This window comes from Lonchura striata, chromosome 20 (assembly GCF_050655825.1).
Source record: "Lonchura striata isolate lonStrDom1 chromosome 20, ASM5065582v1, whole genome shotgun sequence".
Lineage (NCBI taxonomy): Eukaryota > Metazoa > Chordata > Aves > Passeriformes > Estrildidae > Lonchura > Lonchura striata.
In genome coordinates, this window is record NC_140722.1 from 5,047,891 (window position 1) to 5,060,784 (window position 12,894).

The 12,894-nt window shown below is 45.6% G+C and overlaps 1 protein-coding gene across 8 annotated transcripts in view; it reads right to left on the minus strand.

Moving 5' to 3' along the window:
* ARHGAP40 (Rho GTPase activating protein 40) overlaps positions 1–12,894 on the minus strand; it is a 38,746-nt gene that overhangs the window by 11,422 nt on the left and 14,430 nt on the right. For all 8 annotated transcript variants that reach the window (XM_085557977.1, XM_085557980.1, XM_085557979.1 and 5 more), the window contains exon 2: positions 4,930–5,132. In XM_085557977.1, the coding sequence (XP_085414103.1) occupies positions 4,930–5,110 (181 nt within the window). In that variant the 5' untranslated portion in view covers positions 5,111–5,132. The remainder of the gene's footprint in view (positions 1–4,929; positions 5,133–12,894) is intronic.

The following is a 12,894-nucleotide window of genomic DNA, read 5'->3' on the forward strand; positions in this document are numbered from 1 at the left end:
CTGTGAAAAAGGAGAAGAAAGAACTGTGGGGGTAGAGATACTCCCAGGAGCACAGCTCGCAGAGGAGCTGGGCAGGAGAGGGCACAAGTGTGACTCTGGGTGCTATTTAGACAAGGACTGTGACAGGATATGGGAGTGAGGTCAGGTGGACCTGACAAATCTGCCTTTCCATGGACTGCCTGTGCAAAGGAGAGCTCTGTCAGCAGCACACAGCCACCCCAGAAGGAATGGCAGGCCTTCCCTGGATTCCACCTGATCTTTGAACAGCTTTGAGAATGGACAAAAGGTCTGTGAGAAGCCACAGCACACAACACCACATATTTGGCTTATTATTTTTCCAAATGACTTGGTTGCTTCTTTTACTTTTTTTTTTTTTTAATCTATATGCATACCTAGGTATCAACAATTTTTTTAAAAACTATATCCAGATCTTGATCTGGTAGGTTCAAATGTGTTTTACTTAATATACTTGCTGAACTATTTGTGTGCATCATCCCTACTCTCTAATTTTTTAAGTGGATTGGTATCCATATACCCAGCTAAAGCAAAAATGTTATTTTTACTCTGTGCATTCATTTTATGCCTGGGCCTATTCAAAATATCACTAAAATTAAAGATCATTCAGGAAAAGTCAGAAGCCTGGAGACCGTACAGCAGCATTACTCAAACAAGCTTAATTCCACTTCATTCTTCAATACATATAAAGTCGCACTTCAAACACAGAAGGCTTTTTTTTTTTCTTATGGGACACACTCATAAGGAAGTGCAAGTGAGAAGTGCCTTGAGCAAGGCAGCTACTTGAAATTCAAAGATGAAAGAAACAATTTAGCAGGTGACTTCAACTTTAACACAGCAAACACCACAAAGCCTTTATCTTTCCAATTCCATCTACCACATTCATTCACTGCAGGCAGCTCCAGCACAGCCCTACCAAAGGTTATATTGGGAAAAAGAGAAATCACAACTGAACTGACTGGCACAGAGCAGCTCATTCCCACTCTCCCTGTCCTATGCAAACTTCCACCTCCTCAGTTACCACAGCAGCTCAGGCCAAGTTTTTTTATTGCTGCATAAATAAATAAAAAGCAGCCATGCAGCTCCTTGAGAGATGAAATAATTTTATTTTTCTGGAGAAACCTCATGTTGATGCAGCTTGCAAACACATGTTGTGACACAAATAAAACTCAGCCTTCAGAGCATGGTCTTTGTGATTTTTTGTGTCATAATGAAACAGAACTTTTTTCATCATCACAACACAATAAATAGAGCTGAACTTGAAATCAAGTATTTCACGAAGTGAATCTTCTAGCAAATTGTCTGGTTTTCCTCCATGGGCCTAAATTTTGGTATTTTCCCTGTCTGGTTCACAGAAGTTCAGTGGTAACAACATCCCTTGGGCACAGCCAGTTGTGGTCCCACTCACAGCTCCTCACCAAACATCTTCCTGTTCTACATCCATGGTTTCACAGCAGAACAACACACAAAAAGCCTCTGGTTTATTTTGCCTTTGGGAACTAGAGGAAGTGAAGTGTATTGCTTGCAAATATTGAAAATAGCCAATTCCAGTCATAACAGGAAACTGATCCTGCACACAATCCCACACAGCAGCCCCTCCATCGGACATCCGTGTGAGCCTGCTGCCCCATCTGCTGCCAAAGCACCAGATTGTAATTCCTCTATTTACTATTTTGGCCCAGTTATATTTGCCAGTAACACAAAAGGAAACCAGCAAAATGGGCTATTTTTGGGGAAAAGGGAAAAATTGGAGAGAAACAGGTCAGAGCAGAGAGATCCACAGAATATGAGCTGCATGTTTAAGCCTGGAGAGCTGCTAAGATTTGCTTTGTGAGTTCCAGGCAAGCAGCATTTCAGGAAGGCACAATTAGGAATGATTTTGCAAAAGTAAAGAACACCAGTTCCACAAATTTACTTGAAACATAGCCTAGTCAAAAAATAGCATTCATAATAAAGTATTCACTCTCCAAATATTTAAAGGACAGCTAGAACATCCTACATTTTCAGACTAAACATTAAGCACAACTTCCTATCTAATTTTTGAAGATGAAGAATCCCCATTTGCAGACAGTTCTCAGCCATGGTTACATGCTGTAAGATCACAAACAGGTATTTTAGTGGCAGAGTGCCTGTGTCCTCAGCTGACTCTGCTGTCAGGCCCTGGACAGAGCTGGGCAAACGGTGACAGCAAGGACAGCACCACGCTGCATGTCAGGAAAAGCTGCTTCCTGCTCCCACCAACTGTTAGCAGGGCCACGAGTTCCCTCAGCACCTTTCAGCTGCCCCAGACCTGCAGTTACACCCTGGCCCCTCACTGCCACCAGGTACAGCAGCTCCCCAGGACATCCCTCCTCAGCCAGGGCTTGCACAGGAGTGTTCCCAGCAGGGGTGTGGGAATCCAGGGCTTCCCTCTGGCTGCCCTGGGACCCTGGCAGGGGTCAGGAACCCCCCTGGACAGAGCCCCCAGAGACACTGGCTGTGATCTCTGTCCATGGAAAAGAGTTTTCAATCTTACAGGATGAATTACCAGCTCTGAGTGTTTGATATAAGTAATAATTAAGTGTGAAACGGGTGCAAAAGTAAAATTTTAGGATTCTAGATTAGGGGTCCAAAGGGGACAAGATGGAGGAAATTGGGTGTGCCTTGTCCTTTTTCTCTTTCTCCATGCCCTCCATGTCTCACTGTGGTGTTGGCATTTTTCTGTTGGTTCAGGCTGGGGACACACTGTCCAACGTAGGTGACAGATATTGGCACGTTCTTGTAAATCCAGCCCAGGGGGTTTCTGGTATTTAATGTTTGTAACATCCCACTGAGGGCAGAGCCCCACACGCTGCCCTGCAGGACAGAGCTGGGCAGGGCAGCAGAACATGTGAGAGATAAACAGAATAAACAACCTGGAAACCAGCACAGACCAATTATGGCTTCTTCTTTGGCAGGGGGGCTGACAGAGACTTTCTACAATCTTGGAATCATCAATAGCTCAGATTCCAACACTGGGCCAGCATGTTTGCAGTGCCTTATCTGCACAGCCTCCCACTGTCCCTGTGCCGTGGTTATCACCAGCCATCTCCCAGGCTGAGCTGTGCTGTCTCCAGAAAGAGCTGCCCAAACCTCAGCTCCCCAGATTTATGCAAAAAGTGACCGTGCCTCTGGCTCTGAGGAGCCCCACAGCCTCCGTGCCCTAAGCAGGAGCTGAGAGATGTCAAAGCCAAGCCCTGCACCCTGCACACCATCTGAAGCTTCCCCGCTCCCAGCACAGTGTTTATTTGCCTAAGCTCCTTCAGAGAAGGCATCAGGAACCTGAACCTGCCCCACCTCCTTCCCCAGGCTGCTGGGAAGGCTTTGCTACTTGGAGCATCATTTCAAGCCTGTCTGGTTTCAATGGCCAATTAAGCACTCAGCTCTTGCCTGCTAGATTAATCTACAGCATTAAAAGACTTTTCCTCATATCCCTGCTTATACACAGTAATCAAAGTGCCTTCAGCATATCAGTCTTTAGGATATCCCAGACAGTCTTTCATCTCATGGGATGGTCTCTTTTCCAGTCTCCTTCCTGGTGCACTCATTTTCTGAACCACTTTGCATCTCTTCCAGTTCTAAAAACCAAACTTGTGTCCTTTATAAAGGGACATGAACAGGAGAGCTTCACATGTGCTACGTCCTGCCAATGATGGCAGACAGGGACAATGATATTCCCCCCTGCTCTCCAGAGCCTCTCTATGTCCCCATGAGAGTAGCTAGCCCTTCCCAAGCAGAGCAGCACACTGGGACTGTCACACAAACATTTCCCCAGGACACAGATCATTCTCAGTATCAGGCAGCACAGCAGCTGTGCAGGCAGCAAACCTGTGCTCAGGGGATGTACAGACAACTACCTCAATTTCTTCAAAATGGACCCAGAAAGGTGTGATCCCCACCTGTGGGATCTCTGGGTGTTTATCTCCACTTATCACCCCTCCAGCACCCCAGGGTGTTGTACTTCCCATGGGACTGCTCATCAGGAACTGTAGTGACTGGACAAGGAGTAATGGGTTCACACTGAAAGAGGGGAATTTGTGTTGGGTATTTGGAGGAAATTCTTCCCTGTGAGAGTGGAGAGGCCCTGGCACAGGTGCCCAGAGCAGCTGTGGCTGCCCCTGGATCCCTGGCAGTGCCCAAGGCCAGGTTGGACAGGGATTGGAGCAACCTGGGATAGTGGAAGGTGTCCATGGCAGGGGTGGCACTGGAGGAAGTTTACAGTCCCTTCCAACCCATGTGATTCTATGATTCTGTAGAAGGAAAACATATCATAAAAGTTTCGGAATAACTGGCCCAGGTTCCAATTATTCCAAAGCACTGGATAGCATCAGTGCTCCAGAAAGAGCATTAGAAACAACCCATATGCATTTCTTCCAAAGAAAGAAAAAAAAGGATATGCACACAAACCTTGTGTGGACAGACTCAAGGCTTTCTGGGTGTTTATTGTGGTTTCTTGAACAGGGAATTAGAAAGGGAACAGTCTGCCTTCCACAGAAGCAGCTCCCATAAAAGCCACTATGATGAATCTCAGAATCATGCACACAAACAAGGCTTCCAAAACAGCCCCAGCTCTCACAGAGTGTTTACTATACACCACCTGAACTGGAACTGAGAGCCCCCACCCTTGGTGGGGCTGCTTGAAAAACCTGGTACATGTTCCTGGGACTGACCTTTGGAGTTAGCTTTGCTCCAGAAGCCGAAACCAGGCCAGGCCAACCCTCCCCTTCTGCAGGGCATCATCCACCACCCAATTAAAATAATATCTCCATCCCTGATTGACTGATAATATTCTAACCATACTCCAACATGCTTCTGAGTCGTTCAGGTGCATAGGCAAATCTTCAGTTTCAGATGTTCACATTCCTCTCCTCACCCCCAACATTTTTGGCAACCTACCCTCCTGTGTTTTGACATCTGCAAGGCTGCATTCCTCCTGCTCGGCTTCGGCGCTCTGTTTAATGTTCTCCACTTCCAGCCAAAAACTGTCCATTGACAAGTTGTCCAAAGCCTCTACCCTGGAATTCGTGCTCTCTGACACCGGGGATGCCACAGCACTCTTCAGGGGAAGCTGGTTCATTTTCCAAGGGCAATGGCTGGTGCTGAGAGAGGAAGAGATAAGGGGAGAGAGATTAAGCTCCACGTATCACACACGGTATTCAGCATTCGTGTCCAGCCTCCACTGATTAATGACTGCAGCAGAGCCAAACAGAGGTAAGTGCTGAACTTCCTTTGCTTGGTGTTTAGCAATACAGACAAGGCTGGGACTAAATCCCCCGGAGAATGGGGAAAACTGCTGTCCAAACATGTGAGAGGACACAGGATCAACAGAGTCTTTTCAGTGCTGTCCCTCCTGTGACCTCCAACACACCACCTACAGCCCCACACTCGCTCCAAGACCTCCCTGCAAGTTTGCACAGGCACCCTCAGCATCCACAGCCACCCAGGATGTCCCAAACTGAGTTCATGTGTGTTCCAGGAGCTGGCACTGAGAGGAGCCTGGCAGCTCCCACTGCAGCAGCCCAAACCCAGCAGGTTTGTGCTCCCTACGCAAAAACCAGCACAGCTCCATCCCCTGCACTTCAGCTCACACAACAAACAGCTCACAGGGCTGAGGCCCCCTTTTCCTGCCTAGACCAGATTTTTCAGCTGTGAAACAACACGAGGTGTCCTGGGAAGCCCAACATATGGAATTTTCTTACCACCCTGCTGATTCATTCATGTGCAGCTGAAGTCCCAGACTGGCCTCATTCAGCTTTCAGCCCCTGTGCTCTGAGCTTCTCATCACTTCATAAAACAGTGCCTCTCCTGAAATGAGCTATAATTGTCTTCAAAGAGTTCCAAGCCATTTAAACCCTGCTATTTTTCAAAGACTTACAAAAAAATGGGGTAAGTGGAACATACTTATGAGAACACCTCAATGGTTCCACTGATGAATACAAAAATTAAAGAGATGGAACACTAACTGTGGGTGGTTCAAGAAACACCCATGAGCAGCCACCACTACCAATCACAGGCCAAAATTCCTTTATAGTTTCATTAAAAAAAAAAGAAAAAAATTCAAGTCTAAGTCTTACACCTTGAAAACCATGACAACAAAACACCCACAAAATGATATTTAGCCTCCTAGCTCTAGAAGCCAAAAGTTATAGATGGCAAAATATCTGGAAAGTTTTAGCCCCTTTCATTCCAGAAAGCAATTATTAGCAGTTCTGGCACTAACTTGCTTCAGCTGAGGAGCATTTCAAATTTTAAACAGCTAATTTGAAGATCTAATAACTAAGAAATGTTGTAGGCCATTCTGCACTTGTATTTACACACCTGTGTGCACATCACACTCACACCTCAGTCTAACACACACAGGCAGCTCTGCTCTTCTGGAGGTCAGAGCCACAGCAAAAGCATCATTCCAGGAACATCTGGAGACAGCCATAGTGTTTAAAACAAGAGTTAAAGGGGTTTGCTTGATTGTTTTACAGGAAGACAAAAGTAAAATACTGACTTGAGCTATTCTGCCACCCAGCAGGCAGGAACAGAGGCAATCTGCTTTCCTATTTCTGGATACCCAAGTAACGCTCAAGACACCAATTTATAGCCTGGTGGAGCACTTAAATAGTCAATCTAAGATTTATTTTTTACCTGCACACCTCATGTCCAACTCTCTCAGTTCCATTGTAGCTACTAACACAATTTCTTTTTTCTCTTTTCAACTTTTACTTCTATCTTTACCCATTAAGAGTTAAAAAGTTAGATTGCATCCCTCACCTTGCCTCTTTATCTTTACTACTCCTCTCAATTTTCTCACATTTGCTAACAATCATCTCATAATATTAGATTCAAACAAAGACACCTTGCTAGCATCAAAAAAGACTGTTCAAGACTTTGCTAGGATTCTATTATGAATCAGTCAACAGAACTCATCACTTACAACATGCAACTTAGTGGAAGGATGAATTCAGATTATTTTGAGGGAGTTGGCTTTGGCCATATGAGGAACACTAGAAGACAAACTTGCACTGAAGAAGTCTCCCAGCACAACACTCAGGAACCATCTTACAGGTTCTTCTAATTGCTCTGCTGCAGGCTCTCAACAGGCCCAAAACAACTCTTCTTGCCTTAAGTTACTGCCCTATACTCCTGTGGGATCTAGATTATACAGATTAAAGTAGCTCCAAAATACACCTTTCAGCTTGGTTTGGAGCTGGCTCATAACACCCCAAAAATCTCCAGGGATCAACACCAAAACAGAATTTGGGTTTGTAGCTCCAGCAGAACCTGCCCCAGACCTGATCAGCAGCTTGCACCCAGCAGATGTGCACTGTGACAAGCCTGTGTCACACATAGCTGTGACAATTCCTTCCCCACACCTGCCTGGAAAAAAACAACACTATTTTAAGCCAACATAAATAAAATCTTCAGCTCTTTCCAAAGGGTGGCTCTTGACTTAGAGCTTCTGCATGACTTACCCTGACACCAGGCTCTGAATGCCAGTTTCAGCCCAGGAGATGTTACTCCAAGGGGAGCATTATTTATGTGAGGCATTAGGGCATATTCCTGGAGCACACCTGAGAAGGGTCACAAATTCCACAGAGCCCAGGCTATGCCCTTGCCAGCAGCTGGTTTTGGTCTACCTTCAGTCTATATCACAGAGTTCTGGTGCAAGGACAGAGCTCTGCCAGACAACAGGGAACTGCTGCACCCCATCCCACCCTGTGCTTCCACACCATCCACAGTTACTTTGCTTCCTTCCACAGCTGGAAATACAGATGTTCTGGGACTGCTTGCACCAAAAGCCCATCAGTCCTGTTATAAACCTACTCTAGGAAAGCCACAGCTGAGCTACTTGTGTGTCTAACAAAAGTCATCCTAACATTTTCCCCTCAGCTGGCCTGTTTACTGATGCACTTAAGCTTGGTTTCAGTGAGCTGCAGGATGCTGATCTCACACATCACCTCTACAAAGGGGCAGAAGGACCCAAAGCCCAGCTCTACTATTGTTAAACTAGAGCTCTTGCTCCTGTCTCACAGCACAACATAAAAATCAGGCCTTAATATTTAGAAAACTTTTTATTTTCTGGTCTAAATGCCTTTTTTTTTTTTTTTTCCTTGAACTCAGTGCACAGTGCTTTGCAAATCCAGCTGCCCAGGTGGAAGGCTAATTTTAGATTAAGTGCACCTAAAAGATTGTTCTTCCTCATTGCATACCCGAGTCAACTGGAGGGCAGCCTACGCTGTGCAAGCACAGCAACAGCTGAGATTGAAAGCAGAGATTGTTGGCTTAAAATGTTAATGGCTCAGTGCAACTGGGCAAAGAGGAGGTGGAATAATCAAGCTCACTCCATTGCACTGTCAACCTAGCAAAAAGCATCAGATTATGAAGCTTTAAAAATTAACCAAACAAAAAAGAGACTGGCAGCAAGATCTTGTTAAGAACAGCCATTCAGGAAGGGCTCTGTGGAAAGACTGAGCATCTTAATCCAATAATTCTCCTCTTGTTAAGAGCACAGCAAGTTTTAACAAGGCTCGAGATTCACCTGGCACCTTCAGCCTGAGCCTGACTTCACAGCATTAATAACACAGCTGTGAGACATGAGGCTGGCACAGACACCACAGTTCATTTTCTTCCTGCTCCCTCTCCCTGTCCCCTCCACGAGGATCCCTGGAAGCCCTGCATGCCTGGCTCCGTGCTGGGGGCTCACTGACCCTGGGCTGCAAAACGCAGCCCCAGAGGAGTTTTTGATCTGTTCCTAGATACTGTCAACACACTGCAAATATGTTGCAAACACTCATGTAATTCTTCACCCTCTTGAATACCAAAATACAATAAACACTGTTGCTATGTTCACTCCAGGCTTGAATCACTCCCATGAGAGAGCTTCTCAAAGGACCGGGAGCTGCTTGGGCTTCTTTTCTGCTTGCTCAACATCCCTCCCTCATTGAAATACCTCTCTAGCAGATGAATAAATAAAAAGGTTCCTTCTCAACCATTTCAAACAGATCAGGAGGCAACAAGTGCAAGCCAAGAAAACGGAATTCCTTTAAGTTTCTGCTTCCAGAAAATGAAGATGAGAAAAAGGCAAAAAGAACAGAAGAATTCAGGCAGACAAGGCAGTCCTGCCACACAAGCAGCACCCAGTCTTTAAAGACATTTCCAAAGGTCTGGAGCAAGCACAAAGGCACACATGGAACAAAGAAACAGACAGAAAGTCTGAATGAGCCTCAAGAGCAGCTTTGGAGCAGCACACCAAGTCACAGCATCATTCACAACAACCCAGACTGTGAGCATGGAACACAAGCATCTTGCAAGGAAAAAAAAAAAAAAAAAAAGGCAGAGATTAGTCTATCAGTTGGTTACAGTATTTTGACAGATAGAGACCCTTAGAGAACAAAACTGCATTAATGTCACACCACACACGTCTTACCTGCTTTCAATTTACTTCAAGGTCAAAAACAACTCATGAGCACAAAAGCAAAAAAATTGAAAGAATCAACCAAAAAATCCATGCAGGTTCTCCTCACATTGCTTCCAGGTTCTTACCCTAAGCAAGCAGATTCAACCTAAAGAATGAAACGTGTAGTTGATTCTGAAGAGCAAAAAGTCACCTAAAGATCAGCACATCACAGTTCACAATATACTAGGATTTCTTGTTTAAAATAATGTAGGGGGATAAAGGCACCCAGGAATAACAGACAAGAGTATCTGAAAAACTGAGAAAATCCTGAAGTAGTAACTCGCATATATGCCTTTTTTTTAAACATAGATATAGCTGTAGCTATTTTGCTTATTGGAGGTTTAAACCTCAGCCTATCAAAATTATCAATGCAAATATAAAAACAGTTTCCTGTATGGAAGAAGTCAACCTACTCATCAAAACTTTACATGAAATACACACGATCACTAATTCATTCAGACACACAAAACTACACAAAGCTCTATTCCTACCACAGAGAGCAATTTTATGCAGGAGATGCCTCATGAACAAAAATTCCACAACTTTTCTACTAAAGGTCTAAGCCAGAAAAAAAGCTGTACTGCAAATCTTCAATGTCTGGCTTAGTCACTCTCAAAATACCCCAGATTTTGTACATGAACACCACCACCAATTCCTCCCTTCTCCCCAGTTTGAAGAAAAGAACTATTAAGGCTTACTCTTAGGAGAAAATGGAAAGCACATGGCCTGTTCAGATTCCTCAGACTAGGCCATAAAAGCAAAGAGAGGCTAATTATCAAATTACTGCGGTGGCAATGAACAGTGACCTACCCAACAGACTCTCACCATGCTTTCCTTTCCCTGGCTTAACTCAACCAAAGCAGCTAGAGCCAGAATTAAAGCAATTTTAGCTGTAGTCTGCCACTGCTGAGGCACATTTGCACACCTCTGACCAGACATTTGCTCACATATTTAGTATTTTCACGCACAACATCCCCTGTGAGAAGTCACAGTGCCTTTAGCCCAGGCTATTTTATCCAGCACTGCTGCCAACCCCCACTTCTGTCCCCATTAAGGCATTTTATCAAGGACTTTGCACACGTGGGATGGCACTGTTGAAGGTCTGTCTCTACAGCACCAGCAAGAATAACTAAGATGTCAGTGCCACAATTTGCTAATAAGATTACAGCTTGTTTTCAGTAACACAGCAATCAGCTCATCAAGATCTTCCATTATGCAAGCAGCTCAGGGAGCAGCGTCATTTCAGGTTGTTTTGAAGAAGCCTGTTCTGCAAGTGATAAAGAGGACGTGCCAGATCGTGCTCTGTGTGTGCAGCAATTCCCACCAGCTGCAGCTTTGCCCCAATATAACAACGAGGAGGCACAACCTCACCTCCTGCCCCAGCATTCTCAGAAACGCCAGAAAAAGCAAACAGGACTCCTTTGCCCAAGGCTGTGTGGAGTGAAACATGTGAATCCTGAGGTTTGTGTGTATCCCACTGTGTCAGCCAAGCACCTCCAGTGTTTTCTATGCTGGACAAACTCCAGAGGGTGGTGGAGCACTGGCACAAAGAAGCTGGGGATGTCCCATCCCTGGAAGTGTTTAAGGCCAGGTTGAATAGGTTTTGGAGCAACCTGACCTGATCTTGGGCATCCCTTCTCATGGATAAATCTGGAACTTTATGATCTTTAAGGTCCCTTCCAACCCAAACCATTTTATGATTCTGTTACCTCCACCAGAGCTTTAGATCTCAACTAAAGCACAGGTTGTAGCTTTCCTGACAATAAATGTTTCTATCAAAGGGCTAAGTAACTCTGTTGCTAGTTCCTTGTCTCAGGCCTTCACCTGGAATTGATTTGTCTCTACTCCATCTAGGAAGGGGCTAAATAAGCCAGCTAAGGAATAGGGAAAGTTGCCTTTAATTACAAAACTGCCTAGAGGCATCTCCGACCGAAACTCAGAGCAGAACAAAAACAGGATTGATAACCCCATGCAGATAAAGCCAAATTAAAAATATTCAAAGCCATAGTTTAGACTATTAGCTGGGTGTCTGTCCCACCACACTAGGGCTTGTTTTGGTTTCAGAAGACACAAGCCATCCTCTCTGTGCATGGTTTTGTGCTTGACTGTAAGGTCCCCATGGACGAGCCTGTTGTTCACTTTCCCCGCATTAGCAGGGTAAGCCAAACAGGAAAGGGCTTACATCCAAAGGGAAATCCTGCTGGGAGAAAGGGGTACCTGGCCAAAACAAATCTTTAGTAGTACTGGGATCTTTAGTGTGATTGTGAATTGATGAAGCTGATCTACAGGATGGTTAGATGTCAGTCATTAATTAAAAGGTGGCATTCCTAACCTTATCTGCACTGAATCCATGTCCATTTAAACACATCAGCAGCTTTGTCCATCCAGTTCCCACAAGTACCTGCTCTGCCATTCCCGTTCCACCTATCAGTATGGCACCAGGATCCCAAACCCCTCAGCCCAGCTGGCATGGGGCTACAAACCCCACAGCGCAGTATCTCCCAAATCTTGTCCTCACCCACTCCCCTCTCCCACACAGAAGCTGCCCTGGGCTGAGCCAGTGCACAGGAGTGCCACGAGGAAAGCAGCAGGCAGGGAATCACTGCCCTTTGGTGACTGTGCTGTCACAGCCCCGAGCACACACTGCCAGGGATTCTGCTGAGGCCAATGAGTCAATCCCTCCCAGTCACTGCACACATCCTAAATCCCGCTACCATTACACCAGCTGAGGCACCTGCACTCCATTGCCATCACTGCTGGGACTGCAGGCCACATGCTCAGCCTGTGCACACCTCAGACACTCAGCTGAGGGACCAAGGGTGAGGTACCACTTGGCTTCCAGAGGAAAGGCTGCCAGCATGTTTGAGTCCACCACAAAAAGGCTGTGAACTTATTTCTTGTGTGATCATTCATTAATGCCTTTGCCCAGGTTCACACACACTAAACACTTGTCCTACAGCTTCTCAAATGTTGAACTTGGAGTAAATCAGGGTGATAGCACTCATCCTTATTTCTTCTTCCAGCCAATTCTACCAGCTGTACCTGCATTAGAGCACAGAATGAGTAACTGCAAGTTGTTGCTCAGCTGCATGAGAGCAGCCCAGAGATGTTGGAGAGGTCACAAGAGTGACGTGCTGAGCAGCAGAGGGGAAGGAGGGGTGGAGAGGTGTGCTGGAATCCAGCTATGCTTCACTCACGAGAGCTTTAGGGATGCAGGAAGACAGGGAGGAGTCATCAGCTCCTCGCATGGATTTCTCAGGGCAGTTATTACACATAACACAAGGTGCTGGCCTGTTACCCTGCCATGAAAAGCCCTTGGCTGGGATTTATAACCAATGCTGTTCAACTGGAGGGCCACCAGCCAGCCCAGGGCCACCAGCCCAGTCTGTGAGCCACCCCAGGTGCCATGAGCT